The sequence below is a fragment of the Falco rusticolus genome, chromosome 2, assembly GCF_015220075.1.
Source record: "Falco rusticolus isolate bFalRus1 chromosome 2, bFalRus1.pri, whole genome shotgun sequence".
Taxonomy (NCBI): domain Eukaryota; kingdom Metazoa; phylum Chordata; class Aves; order Falconiformes; family Falconidae; genus Falco; species Falco rusticolus.
Window position 1 is genome coordinate 100,590,354 of NC_051188.1, and position 26,247 is coordinate 100,616,600.

General features: G+C 46.1%; 1 protein-coding gene across 6 annotated transcripts in view; it reads left to right on the forward strand.

Moving 5' to 3' along the window:
- The window catches only part of TIAM1 (TIAM Rac1 associated GEF 1), a 195,181-nt gene that overhangs the window by 97,758 nt on the left and 71,176 nt on the right, over nt 1-26,247 (forward strand). For 5 of the 6 annotated variants that reach the window (XM_037377658.1, XM_037377655.1, XM_037377659.1 and 2 more), the window contains 2 exons: nt 6,386-6,564; nt 11,872-12,851. In XM_037377658.1, the coding sequence (XP_037233555.1) occupies nt 11,883-12,851 (969 nt within the window). In that variant the 5' untranslated portion in view covers nt 6,386-6,564; nt 11,872-11,882. The remainder of the gene's footprint in view (nt 1-6,385; nt 6,565-11,871; nt 12,852-26,247) is intronic. The other variant, XM_037377656.1, reaches the window with a different exon arrangement.

Here is a 26,247-nt window from a genome sequence, read left to right on the forward strand (position 1 = left end):
ACTAAAACCGGTAGACCCAGATAAACCTAACTGCAATGTGGATACATCTCTGCGACAGCGTTTGAGTGATCAGGTTCTGTCAGGACGTGCAAGATAAAATCTGAATGCTTAATTTAACTTCGACAGTGCCAAGCTGGTGCAGACCAGCCGAGTTTTGCATGGATGTTTTCTTTTTTTTCTGCTGGAGGAACAGCAAGGTCTTATACTATGGTAATGCTAGGCTGAGAAACCTGCTCTGTTGCGGTTGATGCCATCACACTAGGTGAAAACAGCAGCCATTTGGTCATATGCTCGCTTTCCTCTCCTCTCCTCCCAGGCTCTGAATAAACAGCAGTTGTAATTCCCAGTGTTGGGTTTTGTGAAGCAGGGCTGCCTCTTCACCTGGGGCTCCTTTTTGTTTCTCCCATCCCCTCCGGCAGCACCAGTGGGAGCACTCAGTGCAGGCTGAGGCTGGCAGTCCTATTTTTTGGCCTGGGTGAACTGCTGTCCCAAGCATCTGCACCTCGCCCTGTCCCACTAACATCTCTGCCTGGCCCTGTCCCGCCAGAGCAACCAGACTGTGGTGTTGCTGACACACCAGGCAATAAGCTCTCTTATTTTCAGGAAGAATGGGATGTTTAACGTGTGCTTTCTGCTGGTTAAACATGGCATCCCTCCTTGGAGTCACCCAGTGCCCTTTTAAATCGGGGATATGGCCATCTTGGGTCTTTCTGCAGCTGATGAGAGCGCTGTATTCACACTTCACAGAGGAAAAGGAGCTGTGGGAAGTATCTCTGGCTTGCCCGGGGTGCACATGAGGCAGGCTGCCGGGCAGGAATCGAGCCCTGCTGCTGGCGCGTCTCCCCCCTAGCCCGGCACACTAGCCCTGGCAAACAATTTCAGTGAGGGCTGAATCCTGTGAGGTACTGATTTAAAGGTAGGAGCTCATGGGGAGAGAAACTGGTACCAAAACATCTGCAAGGCATGCTATAAACTTAAAAGGACATCCTCTGTTTCAGTACTTTTCCTTATTATGCTTCCCTTGTGGCCTCATGAAGGAAGTTGTTACTTTTACGTCCTTTCTACTAATTATAAAGCATACTTTAAAACGGTTTTGTACCTCATTCTCTGTCAGAGTGAGTGCAACGAAAATGTGAAAGCTGCTCTGATCGTGCGTTTGCCCAGTTTTGATTTGCCACCTGTTTTTCTGTAGACCTCTGGAATCCCTCCCCGGTACTTAAGTTGGGGTATCTAAAATTAGATACTTGTCTTCATATCTCAGGCACTATCTTAATGATCTGTGTGAGGTCTTCAGCACTGCTTGAAAATCAGGTTATTCAGCTCTGTGCTTAAGTGAGGATACACACTAAATGCTTCCTCTCCAATTCCCCCTCCCCGAATTATTGGCCTTAATTTTTTTCCACAGCATTTTAATCCTTCACATCCTGCCTCAGCATCTGCCTGGTCACTCAAGCCAAGAGTTTCAATTTTTATCGCCGAGACTGTGGCACAAGGTGATTCTTCTGTGCATGAACAGTCTGCCATGTCCCACTCCGCTTCTCCCTCCTCCCTCCTCCAGCTGCCCATCCTCAGCTGCACGGTGAGAGCTCTGATGGATCAGTCTGGGGCTCTGTCTCCTGGTCTGAACAGTTTCTTGTTAATTCTAAATAAAGGGGTTTTTTAAAGCATTTGGCACGTCCCATCCTCATTGTGTATCAGCAGTTTTCTGCTCATTTGGCACAACCGTGAAGTTCTTTTCAAGCAAAGTGTAATAACAATAATGTATAACCTAAAGGTAAACAAACAAACCGCACCTTATTTTTATTTCAGCTGCATTTTGGGCATTCTTTTTACTTTTTTAAGTAACACATAAATGCACATGCAGTCCTTGTAGCTACCTTTCTCATTCTCGTCCTTCATGAAGGCCAAGTGGGCTCCTTCTTCCCTGCAGCTCCCTCGTGACTTAGTGCTGGCTGCAGCTCCCCGGAGCAGGTTATAAAACCCCTCTGCTCCCAGGACGCAGTGCGCAAGCTGCTGTTCATCTGCCCCACAGGCTCCAGGGAGTTGCCCTTGTGGCTTCCCATAGATTTACTTGTGTCTGATGATCTGAAATTAGAATCCTTCCCCTGCTTTGCCCTTTTCTGTAAACGAGTAAAACCTTGCAGATTTCCCCTAGGGAAGAAAAGGGGATTTTCCCACCATTAAAAATAAAAGGGAGGGGAAGGAGAATGACTTAAAAACACATTCAGATACTTGTAAAAATGATTAAAAACCAAACAAACCCACAGCCGTGTCAATTATTCACATCCCCTTGTATAAATATAGAGACCCTGAAGAGGGGCTTTCCCTTGGGCTACCTGCTCTTATCTTCCATTAATTTATTACCAAGGCTCCATGGTGCTTTGTCAGTGCCGTGCTTCTGGTTTTGTTGTCTTTAGCTGGGATTTGGGGATGGCTGACTGTCAGGTATATGGAAGTTTTAGGTCTGGTGGACCTTCCTCCCTCCCTCTCTTTTTGCCTTTTCTTTCCTCCCTTAGAAATTCTCATAGGTGTGGTGCTACAGCTGGAGGAACAAGGCTTCCCACATCTTTCCTTTATGAGTTCTCCACAAAGAGAACGTGGGTTTGTTTTTCTTTCCCCTCCTCTTCATCTGGAACGCTCACCCAGCATTGTTCTCCTAACCGTGACAGACACGGAGGTTGCGTGTTAGTGGGACAGCTGCAAAGAGGTTTTGCAGTTGCAGCTTTGCTGACCAATTCTTGCTGATGTCTGGATGGTCCCTACAACCTTGTTTGTATCCAGCCCTGTCACAGAAAGCCATCTCAGACAGAGATCTAGGTACAGAGCAGCCTCCCTCCCTCCCTCCCTTCCTTCCTTCCTTCCAGCCACCCACCCACCCACCCATCTCCTGTGGGTTGCAGTGTTTCATTTTGTGGAGGGTGCCCCAGGGGCATGGGACGGGAAGAGCCAGAGTTGTCAGCACACCAGGACCCTGGAGCATACTAGAGCATTTACCTTCTTCTCGGGGTGGATGATTTGATAGATTGATTTTGGCAGCAATTCATGTTAACTAGAGGTAATACAGGCTAACAAAATGTGGCCTCCAGTTACAAATAAAGGGCCTGATTCTCCATCTCAGGAGACAGGATCGAACACTGGAGTTACAATGGCATGGAACTGGGACTGTGGGTGGGGAATACAGCCCAGAGCCACTGATTAATATTAAATAGTTTCTGTACGAAATGACTGCTGCTTTCTGTCTATGTGTATACATCCTGATGGTTTATGGTAGAATTACCGAGAGCTTCTCCAAGCCTTCTCAAAATGAGGATTTACTGAATGACCAACTGATCTCGCATCTGCAGTTGCATTTGGAATCTGACAAAAATGATGCATCCTAATATCAAAAAGTAAAAATAGAATTAAAATAGAGCTGTCATCCTTCTATCCAACTTTTCATGTTCCCTGGACAAGGGGATATACTTGCATACTAATTTTTCCTTGCTGGAAAGGAAGGGTTCTGCTTTGAAAAGGAGGTTTTAAGAAAACGACAGTTTCTGTATGTTTTTGTTCATTAATGTTCATGTCAGGTGACAGCAAGCAAAAAGAGAACAGGTGTGCTGTTTTGCTTTCCTAATCTCTTGGCATTGCAAACTACTCCCAGCTTGTGAAAGTCAAACCTCTCTTTGCTGTACCTAGAATCACAGGTAGCAGATGTGAATAACAAGGTGCTCCTTTAATATATTTTTCTTCCATACTATGCATTCATTTAATCCATTTGTGGTGGTTTGCTGTGAGCTTCCTCAGTTTGGATTGACTTAAGTTGCTGTGTGATTAGCCCTGTGGGAACTCCTTGGCCTGATTTTTCTAGGCACTCTTTTGTGGCTATGAAATAAATACAGCTGTGCTACTTCCAGACTTTCAAAGAACAAGAGGAGTTGCATTGACATATGTAGACATTGGCATACATGCATGCATACATGCATCACAGATATATATGTATGTGTGTATGCACACATGTTTGCAGGAGTCAGCTCTAGGAGTGAATATTTTGTCTTGAGTGTAGAAGTTCGAAAATCCTCATTTGATGTTTCTTTTTTAATGACATGAACTGTTCCACGTGTGAATGTTTGTAACTGTCCATCTACCCCGAGAGCAGTTACTGGTGAGTTACCGGTGGTCTGAATGTGCGGTCAGGTTCCCTCCTGGCCAGGCTCTGCTGACAGAGCAAGCGCCCACAGGAGCAAACCCATCCTGCTCGGGGAAGGGCTCTGTGCTGGGAAGCAAACCATCGAGCTGTGCTCGTGTTTGCTTCTGCCTTTCCTCCTGATGGAGAAACACGGACATCCCTTCTTGCAAGACCTTTTTGGAGGGAAACCCTTGTCTGAGGCTGCTTCAGCACTGCAGACCTCCAGAACTTCTGCTACAGCAGAGCCTGGGCTGCTGGGATGAACCAGGCAGCTTGGGGGTGAGGACCGTTCCAGTGTGTATGAATGGCAGACAAAGAGAAATATGAAAAACTTATATTCTTCTTGAAAACTATGACTTGATTTCATTTGGAAAAGACTCTACAAGTTGTAAAAGTTAATAGGAATAGAGCTTTTCAGGAAAGAATCCGTCAGTAATGATAAATCCTTCTCTTCTGGAGGAGCTGTGCGTGCATAGTCTCATCTGTTCGTGGCAAAGGATATTGCCAGCTCTTCAAATGTATGGGAATGTGGTGAGGATATGGATAATGCAGTATACAGCTGTAAACATCCACTCTAGATCTTCCCACCTTTTGAAAAAATGAATGCAAGAAGAGTATGTTTTTTGTTGGAGGAGCACAGGCAGTGTGTGGAGCGGGTGGCATAGATTGTTTCTCACAGAAGTGACCAGAGTTCGTTTCAGCTGGGAGCAGATTTTTCTGACTTACAAACTCCTCAAAAGCTGCTTCGGGATGGAAAATTTGGTAAAACGCTTGGCCTGATCTGTTTTTTTCTCCTTTGGACAAGTTTTCTGGGGCAGCAGCAGGCAGATCTGAAAAAAGATTTGGAGGTGAGGAAAGCACATCGCAGGGTTGCTTGTCGTGTGGTGGGATGCAGGTGGGAAGCCTCTTGCCTGTAGGACCTTGTTTGTCAGCAGGATTCCCATCTTGCAAATTATTGGCAGCTGGTATGGTAATGAGTCCATTTCAATATAAATGAGCTTCATTTTATTAATTTCTGCCAGCTCCTGAGCAATTCATGAACTGTTTTTCAGATCTCAACCAACAGCTTGGGGGAAGAGAGGGAGGTGGGGACTGGAGAGGGGAACATGAAGGAGGAGAAAGAAAATGAGAATGTTTTTAATTTCGAAAGGAGACGGTGACTCTCATCTCTTTTGAGAATCCAGCCAAGAGTGAGGATCACAATTTCCCCACCAAGCAGCTCTAATAACAAGAAGGGCATCTATAATCTCTCCCAAGGTTTTTGTTCCTTGAGACTTTTGGAAAAGTTTATAACTCAGAGCTCTGCGTGCTGTGTTGAGCTGATGTTTCACTGCCAGTGTTTGGCAGGGAGAAGGGGAAGTTGGTGGCTTGAGAGCTGGCTTGGCCAGCATACCCAGCTCTCAGGTGAGCCTGTGTTCTTGGTATCTCACAGGACTGGACCTTGAGCTGGTGTACTCGCAAGGGAGCTTGCCAGCGGTGTCAGGCCGAGAAAGGGCTGGGATTTGGTACCCACACGAGTGCATGCATGTGCGTAACTTGAGGGCTGTTCTTATGACTTGTCTTAGGTCTAAATAAGTGCAGACTGGTCTTCTGTATCCATGCCTAAATGAATGCAATTAACCCGATGATCCTTTCACCATGTGCAAAAATGCATGTAAATGCTCTGCCCTGCATGTCTGATTCGCCCTTGAAAAATGTTAATGAAATCCCTGCTTGTACAACCGCCCTTTTTGTAAATTAGACAGTCTGTGCAGAGAAATCTTCTCTGAGGTCTTCCAGTTCTGGGCCTGTTCCCTGGGCAGTTGGGTCCCCTCTTGCTGCCAGGAGTTAAACCCTGGTTTATTGGAAGGTGCCTTTCTTGATAGTCATCTCCAGACGCAGGTGTGGTTTTGGACCTGAGGTTTTCTAGCCCTGCCTGAGACAGACTGACCTCAGCAGGGGCATGTTGATGTCTCTGGGGATTTTTATTGTACAAGGTGGTGGGAAGAGGAACTCTCCGTGTTCTGTAGTTTGGGCTGGTGGTGCTTGACTGGGTTTTTCATTTATTCTGTCATCATCAGATTTCATCATTCAAACTTGAGCACAGCATTCACATGCTGTATTGCACAGCGTTTCTTAGGTAAGTGATAACAGGACCTGGCAGAAGAACGTCCTCCTGTATAGCCGTTCCTGCTAACCCTTTGTCTGATTTTTTTTCTCTCCCCTCTTTCTCCCCAGGTTTTTGGCATATAGTCATAGACTCTGACGCGAGAGTAATGGAGTCGCTGAGTGGCAGGTGCTGACAGCTTCTGCAGTCCCAGTAACTGTTCATTTTGGTATCATTTGCAATTCTATACCTCTAAATGCCACAGCTCTCTTGGGGAAGGTTGCGCTGGATACTAGTACTGCCTCAGAAGGTACATGTGTGTCCATATATTTTTCTTTAGGACTTTGCTGTGTTGTATAATGGTTCGCGGGAGGGGAAAAAATGGATAGCTGCATGTGGTTTATGGTTACACCCGTTTAGCAATACAAAGGCATTTGAATGGCCATCAAGCAGCTCCTGATGACATCCCATCCTCCCTCTCTCCTCCTTACTTGAATAGCCTGCAGGGCCTTTTTGGAGCCCATCCCATGATTTAACATATGCGAGAGCAGCTTACAGAAAAGAAATGGCTGCTTAAAAGGTTCTGATTTGAAAACAATTAAATATGCTGCTGGAGTTTCCGAAGAAACTCAAAGGCTTACTGTGGAATTTCAGCCTCTCTCTTGCCCTTTTGAAAAAGCACATTTTAATTACAATAAAATGTGTATGTTCACACTTGGTTATTAGTCTTGTACATTTTTCTATGTGGTTCTTGTGAGTTCAGTAAAAGTCTTTGTTGTTGGCTGGCAGATTTTAGCAGAAGTTTATTTCTGTAGGCTCATTGCTTGCTGTGGATTTAGTCATTGTTCTGGTTCTCACAGCCTTCAAGCTCCACTCCAGGAGAAAAATACAGATTTGTCACCAGGACCTCCCACTGGAATCTAATTTTAAATTTGCAATCTGTTGTCTTGTGAGGTGCTTCAAATTTGGTTAGAAAATTAATACATTTCAGATTTTCTTATGGAATCTAAGGGCCCACTTTTTGCAAGTTTGAGAGTTAGTACCTTAGGTTTAATGGAAATGATTATTTTGGGTTTGTAATTATTTTAAGGAATGTTTAATATTGGGGTACAGGAAGAGAAAATAAAATGACTTTGCAGAGAAAATTATATTCTTTTGAGGGGGCTGTCATCAGCGGTCATCTAGAATGTGATCATCTTTGTGTGTAACCATTTCATATAAGACTCATCCAGCAAAAACTCAGCAGTTCAGCTAGAGGTCAGTCTGCTTGTCTAGGGTAGCTGATGTAGGGAACACTTTTTTCCAAAGTTTTCCTGCAGTTCGTGTTCTCCCTGTGGATATCCTAATGTTGATTTCAAACTTAAGTTTTGGTTTAAAAAAACAAACAAACAAACAAACAACTCAAACCCCTGTACTGTCTCTTGCTGTGCAAGCTGGCTAAAAGGTGACTTCCCTGGACCCTTGAAGACTTCCACAATTTTCCACATTTTCCCTGCTCTGAACCAGGAAGGAGCAGATCTGGGAGAGAGAGCCCTTTCCCAGAGCAGCTGGTAACTCGATGGTCAGGCTGCCTCTTGAGGATGTGGAGGAACAAGGTGCCACCCCTCATTTGCCTGACTTGGGCTGCAGATACGAATCTTGATCTTCCGCGTCTTCAGCAAGCAACTGAGTCACTGAGCTGGTACCTTTTCCAGGAGACATGCCTGTCTCCCTGCTTCAGCTTTCAAATCTCTCTGTCTCGGAGCGGAGGAGCCTTTCATCAAAAGCAGTCTATTCCCACGAAAAGTTTGGGTTTTGATGAATCAACATTTTCTGCTGAAAAATGTCCAACTAGTTCTGCTTGCAGTGCACGGTCTGTGTGTGCTAATCTCTGTTAGCTTCGGAGAATAATTCAGAACAGATTTTGACACATCGCAATCCTTGGTCGAGTGCAACAGACCTGTTTAAAGCATCAAGATGTGTCACACTTGATTTATGTTGTATCCTGGTGGTACCTTGATAGGTCTTTAATGGTCACCTTTGGATTCAGTGGGTGAGCTAACAAGGGGAGCCTTTGTTCTAACAGCATTTGCGTGCAACTTCCATTAACATTACTCATTTTCTTAATTTGATACAGATTTTTTTCATTGTGTGCGCTAAATTCAGTTAAGCCATAGACAAGCAGCATCTGGCAGTCCTAGCTGGAGCTGTGTAAGACCTTTCTGCCCCAGGGTGTCTGCTGCTGCCCCTGGCAGGGGGAGGTTGGGGCTCCCCTTCCCTGCCCAGTGCCCGCTCCTGCTAGCTGAGGATGCCGGCATCTGCTTCAGTGCGAATTCACATGCTTCAGGGCTGCCCTTCCACGTCTGCCTGAGCTGACCTAACAGCTCACTGCTGCCCCAAAACGAGGGAGGTGCCACTCACTGTCCCCTCTTCCCTGGCTCCCACATTGCCCTCCAGCCATGCTGCCCTGTCCTCGCCCTGCTGTGTCCCCAGATGGGCACCCTTGTGCTGCCTTTGGCACGTGCGAGTTCAACTCACTGTCTCAGCAAAAATAAACTAATTAATAAAGTCTTTTTGTTTGTTTCTGGATTTTTTTTCTGCTGCTTTAGTGGACTCAGCTGCATGAGCACCTGAATTGGTTCAGAGTAACTGGTGGAAACGCTGAGCCAGGAAAGCAGAAGGGAGGCGAAAATGGGGGTGAGAAGGTGGGATGGGGGTCCCTTCCAGGGGAAGCCGTTGGTCTCGGGCACCCCACAAATGGTCACCCTCAGCTTGACCCAGTGGGGTTGACTGTCTCCACCTGAGGCGGGCTCAGCCCGTTGTGTCCTGCATCTCCCAGGGGAGATGGCCTCTGCCTGGGGATGGTGGCGGACCACGGGGATGTCACTGTCTCGCGTTGCTCTGGCTGGATTAGCTGCACCTTGTCTGCTTGCAGCCCTCTTGCACCCACCCGGGCTGCAACCTGTTGCTGGGGAAATCAGTGGAATTAGGGTGAGGCCTCTTGCTGGGTGCAGGAGTGAGGTATGGGCTAATGCAGGATAGATAGTCGTCTGCTGGATTTGCAAATGTGTCCTCACCTAAAGAGCCAATCCATGGAATTAAAAAGGGACAGATCTTTACTTTGAAGTCTGACACTTCTTGCCAGTATCTAGCAGATACTTCTCATTGTGTGAAATCACTCAGTAAACATTTCTGAGAAAAGACTTCCCTCCTTCCCTGAGAGTGTTCGCAGCAGCGTTATTTCCTTACGGGATGCAGCCTGAGCTGCGGCTCCTTTCCTTGCCAAGTCGTTTGTGCTTCTGTTACTTTTTGGCTGAGTGAACTTTTGCCCGATGTGCATGGAGCCTACGTCGAGGTGGTGGCACGGGGATGCTTTCTGTAGCTGCACTGCCCAGCGTTTTCATCACCAAGTGTGCCTCGCTCTGTGGTGTGTTGGGGATGTTTCTGCCCTTCAGTAGCATTTCCTGAAGGTAAAGAACTCTTCCATCATTCAGGGTTTCAAGAGGACTTTTAAAACTGTTCTTTCTCCTTAGATAGGTACTGAAGTGATGGCTGCATGACTGGAGGCTGGGGACGAATGGCTGCATGCTCTGATGGGCTTTGCAGATGTGGAAATGCTGTCGAATGCAGGTGTGGTTAGCAAGAAACTCAGAATCAAAGCAGCAAAAAGCATTACCCTGAGAGGATTTCTTTTGCAAGATGAGCAGCGTTGAGGTCTGGTTTTACACAGCGGTGTGGAAGACAAAGTGCACATTTTGTGTTTTAAAATGTTTTAGATGCAAAAGGTAGCTGACATTTGTTTTTCAGTTCAGTCTGTATCAAAGAGCTGTAGCTTTTAAGGAATAATAAACCCTGTCTAGGCATTTATAATGCTGTCTTTTTTTAAATTTTATTAAAACTTCCGTCTCTTCTGTGCATTTATGTTTCTAAACAATGCATGATAACCAAGTCTCATGACAGTCAATTGGAGTTCTGCTGTTGATTTCAGTAGATGCAGGGTATTTCCTGGTATAGTTTACTTCACATGCGATTATATTTATTTTAGATGCAGAAATGTCCAGATATTTATGGAGGTGCCTGTTGCTCCAGCACTGAACAGAATTTTAGCCTCAGACACAACCTACTTAGCTGGGTAGAAGAGTAGCAAGTGCAGTCCTCTGATTGTGGTCGGAAGTATCACTGCAGAAGTTCAGTTCTACCCTACGTGCCCAGGGCAGCCTACAGCAGAAGCTCTGTGCCTGTGTTTAGCACAATCAGTTCCTTGCTTTCTATGTAATTTATGTAGGGCTAATTCAGTTCTGCACAGGAGCGATAGTGTGTGTTTAGATAGCGAGGGAGAATACATGGTCACATCAATTCTGCCAACATCTGGCTCAATACCCATTGGCGCATCCCGTCAAATGAGAGGAAGTTGCCCCAAGAAATTAAAAACTCCAGATTATTTTACTGTCAGGGCAGCTTTTTTTTTCAGCCAAGACTAATAGAAATACCTCAGAACAAGGAAGTTTTTTCTTGGAATTTCTGTTCAATATTTATGAACTATTTATCTATATATAATTGTCTTGTGTGTAATTCAGGATCTCCTATTTACTTTTGAATCACCATGTTCTTTAACATTTACTTTTCTCCTTTGTCTTCTTGCTCTTTGACCAATACTACTGATAAAATATTTCTGACATTTGTTGAGTGAAATCACAGATCTCAGAGTGTTTTCCAAGGCTGAATCCAGGTCATCACTCCCACCTTCTGGATGGGAAACCTTTTTCATGGTGGGGCACGCACAGCTGAATAATGCAGGAGGCTAGGTATGGAGATGGAGACAGAAACCCAGTCCCCACGTTCCAGCTCGGTTTTCCCTTTGCTAGATCAAAGCGCTTAGATCTAGCTATCTGCTTCACAGTGAGTAGGAAGGAAAGGTTATTTTTGTATAGTCTGAGTCACTCATGCTAATTGATTTTTCATAATACAGCTTTCTTGCGTGGGGCTCTCTGTACCTGCTTAATGTTGCACTGCTTTTTTGTTCCAGAAATCAAACCTGTCATTAGCCTGCTGCCGAACAGTTGAATTTGTACTTTGCTATTTGGTGCTTGAACTCGCAGTTCCTAGCAAAAAAAAAAAAGTGCAATCTCAGATAAAGGTATATATCCATCTACTTTTTGGCATCTTGTTACATGCAGATCAACAATAGCTGCTGATTTTTTGAGTTTGTGGTGTTGGCTGGAACTATGAAGCTAATGCTAAGAGTCAAGCAAACGTCTGCAGCGCACAGACTGCCAGTGCATTTCGGTGGTGAACTGGCTTCATTCACACCAAGCATCGAGGTGCAATCCTTCCCTCTTCTACACTCTCCGTTTACACAGCTATTGTCTGGCTTTTTCCTACATACTGCTTTAACTGAGCTGTATTTGTAAGTTTGCTGGTATGGTCATTGGCTCACTTAATGAATTCTGTGGGATTAGTGGCTGCTGTTACAGCATGTCCTGTGAGACCCGGTGGAAGCTGTGGTGTAGGTTTCTGGACAGGTTCATTAAGAAAAGAAAAAAAAAAAGCCCTTTTGGGTACACTGGGGAGTCCATGTGTCTTCTTGCCTGCATGTTTGATTGCTGCCTTTAACAGTCCCCACTCTCTCCCCTTGCAGACCGTGACACCATGGGAAACGCGGAGAGCCAGAGTGTGGAGCATGCCTTCTATGGAGACAAGCACACCAGCCTGGGCCGCAAGCACACTTCCCGCTCGCTTCGCCTCTCCAATAAAGCCTCTCGCCGGACACGGCATGCTTCTTCTGGAAAAATCATCCACCGTAACTCAGAAGTGAGCACCCGCTCCAGCAGCACCCCCAGCATCCCCCAGTCCTTGGCGGAGAATGGCCTGGAGCCCTTCGCCCAGGAGGCCAACCTAGAGGACTTTGGAAGCCCCATCTGGGTGGACCGTGTGGACATGGGCCTGCGGCCCGTTTCCTATCACACCGACTCCTCCGTCACCCCCAGTGTGGACAGCAGCACTGTCCTCACCGCCGCCTCCGTCCAGAGCATGCCTGACTCGGAGGAGAGCCGGCTCTATGGGGACGAGCCGCCCTTCCTGGCAGAGGGTGACGGCAGGTCACATCGATACGCGGCCAACGGGACAAACTTCATGGAGACGGCCAGCTTCAAGAAGAAGCGCTCGAAATCAGCCGACATCTGGCGTGAGGACAGCCTGGAATTTTCACTTTCCGACCTCAGCCAGGAGCATTTAACGAGCAACGAGGAAATCCTGGGCTTGGCCGAGGAGAAGGACGCTGAGGCCACCCTGGGGACGGAGGCCAGTGGTAGCCCCCAGCCGCTGGTTGCCTGCCAGCGTGCCAACTCCATGAGCGACTTGTATTCCCCCAAAACCACGAATGCCACTGTCAATGGAGGCCCGCGAAATGCCTTTGGAGGGTACTGCCGGAATTTAGTGTCTGACATCCCAGATATTGGCAGCCATAAGATGGTATCAGTTACCACTGAGGATGCACCTTCCTACAGTAATTACAACACGCTGCCCTGTAGGAAATCCCACTGCCTTTCCGAAGGGGCCACCAACCCACAAATTAGCCATAGTAACAGCATGCAAGGCAGAAGGGCGAAAACTACTCAGGTAAGGCACTTTCCTTCTGTGTAAAACGGAAGCATGTGGCATTTGCTAAGCTGTGTCAGTAGATAAAAATATTCCAGGTTCTTCCAGGCTCTGTTTTCCTTCAACACCCACTTTCCAAGAAGAGTGCTGTATGCAGGAGAGAGCTGAACTAACCAGTCTCCAGAGCTGGCTTGATCCCATCACTGCTCCCTTCCTTATCTGCAGCTCTGGGCCTTTTCCATTCCATTCTTCACTGCCTCTGGAAAAGATAAAACTGCTTTTGCCAGCTAAAGATTTTCCTGCGTGTTTTGCCGTGCTGACAGTGCTTTTTTTTCCAGGGGAGCTGCCAAAACCAATCACTCCACTTGGGAGCTCGCACACATTGGTTGTGTCTGCCCTCTCTGCCCTCCCTGCCCTGTCACCCTCCGCTGCTTGCACCCATGCAAGCACTCCTTGGCTTGCTTTCGTTGCTGGAGGCAAAGAAGAAATGAGTGTTTCCCCTCCCCTCTGCTGTGAACACTCACTGGGCTGAAATTTCACTCTTCTAATTAGCTGATGTCCACATCTGTGCAAAACGCCACCCAGAAACAGTGCTGTCCCCTCACAGGAGACTGCTGGTCCTGCAAGCTGAGGTGCTCACCTGCCGTAAACTGGAAAACCATGGGGGTGAAGATGTATGGGGAAGATGCTGCTTCTCCTAGCCAGGGAGGGCATCATACCCTTCACCCCTCATCCTTTTAATAGACAGCACAGAGCCAAGATGAGCTTTTCTAGCTGGTGCCCCTCCTGCGCTTGAAACACCAGTCCTGTGACCTTTGCTTTGACGGCTGCTGTTGCATCTTTATTATGTTCTGCCCTGCTTTTCTTGGCGGTGCCAAGATCGAGTTACACAGCACCGCCTTGTGCTGCAAACAGCAATTCTGCTTACATTTAAGTGGCAGATTATTCTTAGAGAGGAGGGAAAAGAAGCTACAAATCCTACACACCTTCACGAGCCTCGTGCTGCACACACATTGCAGGCGTGTTGTGCTCATTTTAAGTTCCTTTGGCTGGCCTGCTGGACCTTCTCAGAGCAGTGGTCCAGTTGCCTAATGGAAGAGGCTAGCTGTGGTGCTTTTTACTGCACTGTTTTCTAGCTGTGGGTGCTGGCTCAGAAACATGGCCGGGGGACACGGACAGAACAGTGCGATGGTCAGAGCTGTGCACCAGTTTGCGTGCTTCAGCAGCTCCCCCGATTTTATCGCATGGGTTTTCTTACATATGCCATGCAGAGTGTACCCACTGCGCTGTGTGACCCAGAAAAAGAAAAAAGCAGCACGTTGCATCAAGGTCGGAGGCCGTCGGGCTCATGTCCTGCTGCTGAGCTGAGCTGTTGGCAGGACACCAGCGTTAGAGATACCAGGCTGGGCAGCGTGAGTCAGGCAGGTTGCAGCGTGCCGCAGAGGAGGTGCAGGGCTGCGGAGGTGTGGAGGGTGAGAGGAGCGTGTGCCCCCCTGTCGGCTGGCACTGACTTGTGAGAGGTGGTGGGAAGGAGTTGCTGAGTGATTTGCCGGCTGTGCTTGATCTGTGGAGATACGCTGCTTCTAAATATAAAAGTGGCATGCTAAAACAGATGCTGCAGTGTCCCACAACAGCAGCTTTGTACTTCAGAATCAGCTCTTTATTTTCAGAGGCATTTTTACAGTGTGAACGCAAGAACCTTTTGGTCCTCCATCAAGGCAGTACAGGATAAAAAGCAAGAGGATAACAACAGCAAACAAAAAAAAAAAGGATGTTATTTGGCAGCCTTGAACGTTAACGGCTTTCATGGAGATTGTTAGGTGCAACTGCTGCCTCCAGCCCTCTTTCAAGTGTATTTAAGAAAAACAGTGTCGCTGGTGAACAGCAAAGCATTTGTTTTTCTTCTTGGTGCCTATCTTGGCATTAAGAAGATTCCTCTGAGCCATTTAGTGAAAGTCACGAATTCAAGTAGCATTTTGTGACGCCACAGCCATACCCAGGGAAATCACTTTGTGGGGCTGGTTTCACTAGATGTATCTCCTGAGCTTGGAGACAGTGGCTATAAGGAGTCTCAGCAGTGATTATTACCAGGTATGAATTCAACAAAATTAAAGCTTTGGAAAGGTCAAAATTCCTTCCAAGTCTTTAATCCTAGCAGCATACAGTAAGTATGAGATACTTGTCAGCAATGAAGTCATGTTAGCCCAAGCTTACCCTTAGCAAGCGTAGGGAAATGACTCTCATTACATGTTTGATAGAGCGAAAAGGAGGTCCAAATTTGCACACAAAGTACAAGGACTAGTTCCTTGGTGAACCCGATTAGGTGGCTTAGGGGTGAGAGGAGGGAAGCTACCAACCTGTCTCTGTACCAGGTCCCCAGTCCGACAGTCTCTCAACACTTTGCTTGTCTTTACTCGACACCCGTGAAGTAGAGCCTGATGGTTACCCTTACTTGAGGTGGTGGGAGCTGAGAGGTAGAGCCGATGGCCTTACTGCTTTGCTGTTAATGTGCTCCTTGGCACTGCGTTGGTCTGTGCCAGTCAGTACCTGGGCTTGGTTTGGGGCATTTGATTTCCCTCTGCCCTTCCCAGTCTTCCAGCACTTTCTCAGTGGGCTTCACACTGTTGATGACCACTTTGAGTGTTGTCCCAGAGCCTGCCGTGTGTGTCCTCATGCTGGAAAACATTTCACGCTGCAAAAACAATGTAATGGACTGAAGCAGAGCTTTCATATTTTTTCCAGCCTTTTGGACTGCCTCCCCCCGTCCTGATCCCACAAAATAATAGTTATGTCTTAGGGTCACAGGGCCACCACACAAAGGTGACCCAGGGCCAAGTGTAATATGGCGTCGGACACAGTTGGCCTTCAGGCCAGTGACCTGTCATCGCCCCTGTGTTATTTAGCAGTGCAGAGGTAACCCCCTTGTTCAAAGTCACCTAACTGAGCCTCACAGCCGGAAGGGAGGTTTCTGCCCAGATCACTGTCACCCATCCTCACAAGAATTTGGGTTTGTATTTGCTAGTTTTTGGAAACTCTTAGCTGGGGTATTTGCATGTTTTTTTCAGTCACACCTGCCCTGGTGCTAGTAGTGCTGGAAGGTCTTGATGGTCACTTGTAGGTATCTTTTGACTAGTCTAGTTCCTAAAGAGGTCCCTGGAAGCCGAAGGCACCAAGCACAGGGTAAGTCTGAGACCACAGCAATGGACTTGTGCCCTTGTGTTTGATTCCTGAATCCAGCCACTGTTACATGCATGTCCAGCGACGTGCATGTGTGTCATCCTATTTTCTGTATGGGCTGAATTTATTGAAGTTGTCCGTAGCTTTAATTTTTGTGATGTGCTGACCACTGCTACTGGAAAAACATGGCCCTGAATGTGTCACAGAAAGGAGGTGCCAGAATTACAGCTGTACATGTTGTGTTGTAGTGCCTTATCCATGGGTTCTTTACAAGTATGTGGTTTACATTAAAGAAAAAAAAAAAAAAGAAAAGAAAAGAAAATCTCTCCCTTCCAAATTTAAACCTTCAGTTGAACTGTGGGAGTCACTTTCCACTAATTGAGAAGGAGAGCTTTTTAATACTGGAGAGACAATTACATTCAAGCAATTAATATTCACAGGGTGGCTTGGGGGCACCCACGCAGCAGTTCTGGTTTTTTTAACATTTTAACATTAGGGGTTCAGATCTGCTGAAGCGAGGCTTCCTGGAGAGTTCTGCTGGGATCATGTTTGGCTTTTGGAGCTGGTGTGATGTAGGTGGAAAAAGCTTAATTGGCTGACATTTTCACCCATTTTTGCTTAAGGGAGACAAGCTCTGGTTGGATACATCTTGTTCTGACTGTGGGTTGTGAGGTCCCCAGGATCCTACAACCTGCCTGCTGGGATCCACACTTGATGAAACGGCCCTGTTGTGCCCTGCTTGCAGCTAAACATCTGCCTGCGGGTGACTCCCCCCTCCTCCTCCTTCTTCTCCTTCTCCTGGTGGATGTTCAGAGACAATTGTAACCACATGCTCACCAGCTGTTACAAACCCTAACTGAAGATTCAGGAGGGGAACTGGGGAACGGAAACTTCGAGATACAGTTTTGTGCCACTACCAAGCCCATCTTGCCACTTCCTTATTCCATGTTCCCCATTGTGGATAATTTCTGGCTGCTTTTTTCTTTAGACCATCAAATGGGGGTGGATACAGCCTTGCGTAGGGCATGAGCCTCTTTTGACATTTCAAACTCCGTTACGAGGGCAGTTGGGTGAAGATGTCCTGCATGTACAGAAGATGTTCTGGTCACGAGGCAAAATCTGCTTGCCAAGCCATGGTGCCAGCAGTGTGTCTGTTTATGGGTGCCTGCTGCAGATGGCCCTGAGCCAGCCCTACCTGATGCTGGCTCTAGCTCTACAGATCCCGCTCCTCCCCCTCTAGATTTTGTGATGGTCGCGGTGGTGATGGCAGTGGCCATTGAAGCCAGAGACCTCCATGGCCTTCCAGTGCTGGTATTTGTTTTGTGGGGAAAAAATGTTAGGATTAGTTCCTAGTAGGTGTGAAGCTATGCATGCACTGTCTTCTGTAGGGGAGCGGTGGTGTTTGACAAGCAGTATTTAGAGCACGGTGTGACTCCTGTGTGCATTAAAATGCAAGGAGACATGGTGGCCAAAGCATTTCTGCATGGTCAAGCGCTGACATACGAGGAGGGTGGCTTGTTCCTCTCTGAGCTTTGTAGCACAGTTTGTGATTTCCTTGGGAAAGCTCAGTGCCTGTGTTAGTGTTACAGTAGTGCCGTCCAGGTTTTTTACATAACTTTCGAGAAGGAGTAGCAGGAAGATGTCCCTCAACTCTGCAGGGAAAGCAAAGGGGTTTTGCCATGTCCAGTCCAGTGTTTGTTGTGAAACTGAGTGAACAAGCTTCCTGCCTGGCTTGGAAACCGCACCTCCTTCAGCACCAGCCACAGACTATGTCCTTGGCGTGTTAAATCCCCTTTTGTCCAATTTTCAAGTTTGTTACTATTTTTAGGCCTCTGTAGGTAGCCTGGAGGAATTCGGGATCTCTAGCCTTAAAAAAAAATAATAAAACCCTATTAAAAAAATCTTGCAGAATATGCAGGAGATGAAACCAGGTTTTTTTTTTGTGGGAATTAGATCAGGACGTACAGAGAAACCAGTCTAAAATTAGAATATCTTTCTGGTTGATATTATTTTTTTACCATCTCAGGGAATTTTATAACAGGTTATAGTGTTTCATTATGCTCTGTAGGATGGCTAAACTCCAGAGAGCCGATACTTGTTTTTAAGTTGTGTAAAACTTTGTCGTAAATGGTTTTGTGGCATAGAGGATATAACCTCAAATGTAAAAGGACCTCACCGAATTAGTCACATGAGAGCACCATATAGTCCAGTACCTTGTTCCCCAAATACCAGGTGCTGAGGAAAAGAGAAAAAGAAAGAAACTGGGAGAGTACATGGTGAACTTTCCTTTAGGGCATTCTTGCCATCCGAGAAGTTTAGCGATTTGAGTCTTCCTGAGTGAGGAATGCATCCAAGACTATTGGGTTGACCTGTCCCCCATGGATTCTCTTTTCTGAAATAATTTTCTGCTTCTGGCTTCCACTGCATCCTGTTCACTCTCTGCATAACGCTTGTGACCTTAGAGCCTGCTCTTGTAGCCCTCCTCAGTCATTGTTTTTCCAGGCAGAGCATCTTCAGCAGCTAAAGCTCTGCTCCTGTTAAAAGTAATTCTGTACATCTCTGTCTGTAGTCTGGAAAACACAGCTATTTTCAACCCAAGTATGATTCTTAACCAGATCGACCTAGACCTTTAATCTTAGTCGTTTGAGTCCAGATGGAATCAAGGAAAGAAATACAAAGTCGTGTATCATTAAATTATAATTAATGACATACAGTTTAGTAAGTGCCTACAAGTGCGTTGTTACTGGTGTGCACCTCGCTGATTGGAGCCCCTGTTCACATAGTCCTGTAGTGCCTTTCAGACAGAGGCTGTTGCCAGGGTCTCGGATACAGCCTGAACTGTGCTCCAAACCTCCAAAAGCTGGAGATCCTCGAGTCGGAGGGTTTGGCTTGGGTGACTCTGGCAGCTGAATCCCCCCAAAGAGCACTGGTCAGCTGGTCACTTTGCTGAGCCTCCAGGCAAACAAGTCTATTAAAACCAAACATCTCTGTTTACAGCTGCTCGCCACAGGGCACAAAGTTAAAGGAAGAGGTGGAAATGAGCTGGGGGGGAAGGGGTAACCACTCGTTTTGGTGGCAGCCCAAGCTTGCACCAGTGTAAACTGTTTGGGAATCCACATCTTGGGTCCTGCTGGCTGCCAGCGTGGCAGCTCTCAGTGGGTCTGTATGACCAGACCCATTTAATGGCTAAACCAAATAAGCTGTTTATAGCCTGGCTAACTGGAAGCAGATTCAGTGTGAGCCTGGAGGAAAGTTTGAACAGAGGGACCCACACTCAGAGTTCTTCCCTGCTCTGTCACCAGGCTGCCCTTCCTAGATGGATGAGATCAGATCAGATATTGGCTCTTCAGGATATTTTAAAGCAAATAGCAGTCACTCTCTTCAGAGCACAGAACTGTGCCCTAATATTGTCAGGGAAAGGAGCATGTGAAAATACGTGTTTTGGTCTTTGCTAGCAAATATTTTGATACTCTTTTGAAGATCTTAATTTGTTTTTCTTCCTTTGCTCTTGGTCTGAAGCCAATGGAAAGCAAATCAGCAGTCCTGATATCTGATCTAGCTCTATTCAGGCATGTTTTTCTTAAACAGTAGGACTTTGTCGTTTATACATTTGAAGTGCTTGTACCATTGGCAATAATTGTATTCCCTGTAAAGCTACATACACTGTGTGTTTTTGGTTTCAAGTGCTTTTCACTTAAAAATCACAGACAGGTTGCCCCAGCTGCTTGTTTGCTGGGCTGTGCTTACTTAGATGGATGCAATTTGCAGTAGTGATCCTTTCCAATTAAGTGCTCTATTCAAACGTTTTCTTTTCAGAGAGGTTCAGCATGTGATCCTGTGACTAGTCCTCATCCCAGACAGCAGACATTTCCCTGCTTCCTTAAGTTAGCTGATTGTTCAGGTGAATACCTCCCCAGATGTTGAATTTTGATTTCAAGCTGCTGTTCTAGCAGCTTTCCGTCTTCCCCACTTCTGCCCCCTCTATTACATTTCTCAGGAAGAATTGCCTCTTCTTGGCATGAGCGAACATAAAGTAACCTAACCCTGTGTTTTACTTCGAGGATTTTGGTTAGGCATGTTGCCATTTGTTTAATTCAAGCACAGTTAGGCTGCTTGCGTTAGTTTATGGTTAGCTCAATCCCACTAGAAACTTTCTTCAGCCGGGTGGTCCACTGGGATGAAAGCAAGGTAAGTTTTGGGGGGTCCTCAGCATATCGTTTGGGAGCAGAGGGATTAAACGCTGCAGCACTGAAGAACTGAGACTTCCTCCCACTGGTGGGGATGGAAAGCAGGCGTCCAACCCAGATCTGCGCAGGTGTCAGAAGCTGCGTGTAGGGACCACACTGCAAGAGGCTTTACTGGATTATGGGTTGATTATCATGCATGGTATTTTATACTTTAGCACCCTTTAAAAGTCAGTGCTAAAGCCAGGGAAGAGCCGGTATGCTCAGGTCCCATGGCAGTGCTTCCCGCTGTTTCCCGCTGAAGGCCCTGTTCTTTGTGTGCTCTCTCGCAGGCTTGGATTTCTCTCCTGTTATTAAAAAGCAAAATCAAAACATCCTTCCCCTTCCCTTTACCCAATACTTTAGCTCTTAGGGATGCAAACCTAACTTTCCGAACATGGACAGGTCATAAACTGATGCCACAACTGTCCTGAGTCAGTGAAGATCTCCACACAGTACCTTGGAGAGGAGCGTAAAGCTGTCCCATGTATTTCCCTGCAGCTTTATGGGAGACAGTTTCATTTTCCACATTTTCTATCTCACAGCTGACAAGCCTCTAGGGTTGTACTTTTCTGACTGTTGCAGGAGTCCCTCTGGTTCCATAATCTGCCTTTAAGGCAGCTAAGTCAGGTAAGAAACAAACCCAGGCTCCTTGGGGAAGCATGGTGGTCTACAGAGATGATCTTTCTGGTGGGACCCACCTATTAGCTGGAAAATGTCTGGGGAGTCAGTGAACCGAAAGTGTTCCCAACCCCCATGTTAGAGTCCCTAAGCTAATGTGACGGCTTGACATGGAGCAAAGGAGCCAAGTGTAATACTGAGGTAACAGCCACATTTATCACTCAGAGTTGCCTGCAAAGGAAATGGGATTGATGGATGCTTGATACGTTGGTGTTTGCTGCCTGCCTGTCCTGCAGGAGCTAAGTGGATGTGCATCTCCTTTCCATATTCGAGTATCTTCTGGGTGCCTAGCATCCGACACCTTGCTGTCTTTCCAAGGTGCCAAATTACACTCTACAGCATTCACCAGGACAAGTTCACAAAGGAATCTTGGAACCAAACCCCATTGAAATCCATGCCTGAAGACTTTTCCCAGGGATTATTGCCCAGAAACCTGTGACTGATTCATCCTTTTGTAATAAGAGTGAAGCTTACTGCTAGGAGGAATACCTAGAGGTCTGGGCTAGTACCTTTTTTGTCAGAAGTAAATTTGATTTCAGAGAACCATGGCCAAAACTTGCTTGCTTATTAAACTACTCTGAGCAGCTTTAATAACACATATAAGGGTTTGTTGCTGTTTTCTAATTTGGATTCTTTCAGATATCTGAAGAACTGTTGCACCAGTGCAGTTAGTGCACAGAAGTGGAAGCCAAAGCTGCTTGTACATATCAGTATCTGATCGCTTTGAATTCCCAAAGGTCACAAACCCAGCATCTCAGTATGGTATCCACATACAAATTGCAGTTGGCTTATAACTCACTCGACTTGGGAGCGCTCCTAGGAGGTGTAAACAAGACCCAACCAATCCAACAGAGAACTGCAGTTGGCCCATGTTGGTTTGTGGCTGAAAATTTGGTTCTCCAAAGCCTGTTGCCAGTCTGGTGCGTCCGGGCTAGTTCTCATTTGCTACTGTGCTGTTGTACACGGGTCTGTAGATATCTTCAAAACCTTCATTCATATTTAGCATCTGGTTGAGGGGGTTTTGTTTGTTGCTGTGGCAGCAGATCTCCTTCATGTCATTATTATAATCCCTCTGACTTTGCAGTGAGTTACATGGACACAATTCTGTACATTTGTAACAGTCTTCAAAACTGTATTCCTTCCAGACGGAATGAGCTATGGAGTTGCTTTTGTTTTCTCCATTGCAGCTTTAAAACCATTTCTCCCAGTTGGGTTTCACTTGCAGTTTATGATTTATCTTTGCTTATTGGAATATTTTGACTCTTTTCAAGACAGATAAATCTTCTAATGCATTCATTACCAGGTGCTCAAGTTACTCTGGAGAAAGGGTTTCATTTTGATTTGAAGCAACTAGTACCTTAACAGACTACCTTCACCATCCATGATGGTAGAGTCAGTGCTGAAAAGAAAGGAAAACCACTTATCAGGCCAATCTTTTTCTACGCAGGAGCTTCAAAGAGACACCAGGCACATAAAAGCATGCAAACCATCAGGCTGCGTACCCATCTATTTTAAATGTATTCTGTGGTGCTTCTCTAACTAGCAACCAGACAGGTTATGTGCAATTTCAGGCTGTTGCTGAATGTGAATACCTTATTGCTCTGTTGCTAAAAAGGATGGGGAACAGAGGATATGTGTTCTCTTGGAGGGACCCCCTTCTGAGAAAAAAACCTACTCAGTTAAAAGCCTAACAAGTAATTTTAAATCTAATGGTTAATTTAGAAAGAAGTATTAACCACATAAGGAACTGTTTATGTTAGGGAAGTAAGAGTTTTCCTACTAAATCAGTCCCATGTGCCTGAAGTGCCCATGAATCACTGCTGCCAGTCAAGCACGAGAAAGTGATTCACGAAGCCATTTTAATAGTGCCTGTAACTGGGCTGCTGGTGGGAAGTTTGGTAAGTGCATCGTTATTGCAAGCGCTCTGAATGTGTCCAGTCGTGAGCTGGAGAGCTGGGTCAGGCTTATCCGATCCAGTGGTCTCTTGCTAGCGGAGGCCAGTACCAAACATGTTCAACAAGGGGACACTTCTGTTTGTAGACACTTGGAACCTGCCCCAAAACTTTTTGCCTGATTTTTGCTAGCTGGAGGTAAACATTTTTTTCTAAGGCAGAAGGTTTTTTCTGTGTATCTTCTAAATCTAGAAAGATTTTTTTAACAAATGTGGCTGCAGTAGACACATAGAAGTATGAGTATCATGTGAGTATGCAAAAGCTACAGCACGAACTGCATTAGCTTAATGTAGCCTGCATTACAGTTTTATTCCCTGCTGTCTTGCTTTGCATGAAACCCAGTGTTCGTGTGAGGAAAAAACATATAGCTAAATAGGTTGCTAATACTTTCACTAATATTTTACCCAATTGGTTCATCAGTTAAATTGTTGTCTGCATTTGGTGGGGCAGCGATAGTTCCACTTCATTACACTCCAATGCCATTAGGGCTGTTGTAACAGGCACGTGGCCTGCTTGCAGGGCCTCACTGTGTTCCTGTTGGCAGCAAGGGCACCATTCAGCCCATCATTCAGCCGGTTTCTCATTCTGTGGCATGCCTCTCTGGTGTCGGGCATTCCACCTTTCCCTCCATTACTGTCTGCTGAACGTCCTTTCATAAACCCTGGGCATTTACAACGGATATGGTAACACTGTCAGTGTAAGAAGCGGTGCTGCTCCTCTGTCATCTTCAGCAGTGGCAGGGATCCCAGATCCTGGTGGATGCTGTGCTACTGCTTACCGCCTCCCCATCAAGGCACAGCGTGCAGCACAGTTGCTAGAGCCTGTTTAGTTCCCTTCTTCAGCCAGTCGTCTTTATGTGAATTTCTCCCTGCTTTCCACAGAGCAAATCTTCAATCAAAGCGACAAAGCCCCCTGTTTATTCGACTTGTTGTCCCTATGGTCTAAGACCTATTGTGTCTGCAAAATGCCAAGAGCTGCTATTCCCACGACTTCTTGGAGGAAGTATGCTTTCTTTTCTTTACTACACGCTTTCTCCTTGGTGTGACCAATTTAATGATTTCCACCTCCCTCTTGCTTTGCCCTCTTGTCCTCCCAGGCCTGAAGCTAGGTAAACACCAGTGGGAAGGCTAAGCAGGGCGGCACAGATTTTAGTTCCAATCTTGCGTTTGGTTCCTGGGATGGTCTCTCGGGGCAAAAAATATTCCTTTGTGTGGAGACAGCTGTTTGCCAGCCTGAAAATACAAAACACAAGTTCTCTGGTGAGATGCAGAATATCAGATGCAGTGTCTTGAACCTTACACAGAGCTGAATTAAACTTTTGAGGTTTTTAACCCGTGAAATAAAACAGAGTCCCTTGGTGATAGGAATTGCAAATCCAGAGTAATGTGCTGGTGATTTTGTGATAATGTGTGTATAACGTCCAAAACTGCAGGCTTCAGAAATGAGCATTCTGCAGTCTTCAGCTGTCTCTCAGCTTCTGCGGTGTGCCTGGCACATGCCATCAGCATCATGATGGAGAGCTGAGGGACGGTGGGCAGGAGTCAGAGGGGTGAGTAGCGGAGGCTGAGCTGAGTAGTTCACTCTTGGCTTCAGAAACTTTTGCCTGGGAACTCCTTCTGCTGAGGAGCAAAATGTCTGTTTCGTTAGCAAGCCTTTGTGGCATGTCCGTTATGGACCCAGAACAGTAATAAGTCTTCCTTGGAGGAGAGAGACATTGCTATTGCCCATGGGGCTCTCTGATAGCCTAAGCAGGAAACATGAGTAATTCTTAAACAGCTATCATCAAGGTTATGCAATGTTTGCGTTCCTTCTGAGCAGCAGCCTGTGGTGGCCGTGGCAGTAGCTGGACACCAAAGCTAGAGGCCTGTGTATCCACATTGATCTCATCAGTGGAGAGCCATGCTGCTCATGGTGTGAGCTGGGATGCTTAATTTTCAGCATCGTCATTTGAATATTTGCAGGAGTAGTTCTGTGCCCCCAGTGATGTGTTCATCAAACCCTGCTACAGTTTGTTGCTTGGATTGGGACTGTTACCCCTTCAGCCGTGGCACATTTCTGTGGAAGCGCAATACTAAACCTCTGTACTTTCTGCTGAACTCTTAATTGAATGCACTTCGGTATGCGGGTTATAGCACTGTGAGACAGCCAGAGCAGATGCTGGCTGCTTCTGGAGAGCTTTTCATACCCTCCGATGAGAACGAGCTGACATTGCAGCAGGAGCTCAGAAGTCAGAGACCTGTGCAATGAATGCTCTTAACCCTACTAACCCTGAGACCAATCTTCTCGTACAGCAGACTTCCGAAAGTGCTAAGCTCACTCAATGCTACGTTTCATAATTCATGAGTGTGAACAATATTACCAGGCTATAGATTTTGAACCGTTCTGACCTTTGTATGCCCAGACCCTCCTCCTACCGAAGGGCTTGAATCAGTTGGTTAGAAGTCTTTGATACAGGATATTTAAGAGAGGAAAAGGGAGTGCAGGGTACAGAGGGAGATTAGGGGCAGGGCTGCAGCATTATGCTGAAAAGATCTTTTGACCCATCCAGCCTATCACTTGCACTGTGGTGAAGATTATAAAGATGTTTTCAAAATGTGCTGCAATTAAAGCTCATGAGCATATATAACATTCACTCCGAGTTTTCCATCCTTGCATTTTTTTATAAACAGTAAACTGTTATGCCCATGTATCAGTTACAGAGTATAGTCTGCATTTATGGACAGGGGAAACTGAGGCAATCAATGCTGTGTCTCACCAAGGTTACACAATAAGGCTGTGTCACACTGTGCACGAGTGACCTTGAGAGCCTGCATTGCAGCGCTGTGCATCATCTCTGGGTGCACTTCTGTTTTTGAAAAAATACTCCATCTGCTAAAAAGCACCAAGAAAGTTTCATGCATACTCTGACTGGCAAAATTACACATCCCATCTCCCTCAGCTTGGTGACCTGTTATAGTAGCTCTTCATTTTTAAAAACCGATTAATTCTGGTTAAAGCATGAGATGTGCTTCCTAAAAGTAACATCAGCTGAAATTCTGGAATTAACTCTATACTTTTTGTATAGCATGGATAAAATAATTATGAGACAGACTGTATATTTATTAAATCATTAACCATATAATACATATCTCAAAACCTCAAGTAATTTTTGTTGCTTGTATGTCGTGTTCACTGCAGAATGCACATTTGTTTATGCTGTGTGAGTGGCACACTTTTTCCCTTTAAAGACATTATGGATGAAGAAGGGCCCAGGAAACAAATGCCAACCCCAATCATTCTATGGGAATAATTATCCCGGTGAACATGGGCGATCCAGTTCAGTTCTTTGGCGCTCCAGTTTTATGCTGATGTAGCTGCGTTGGCAGAGAGGCAGTGCCTCGGGCG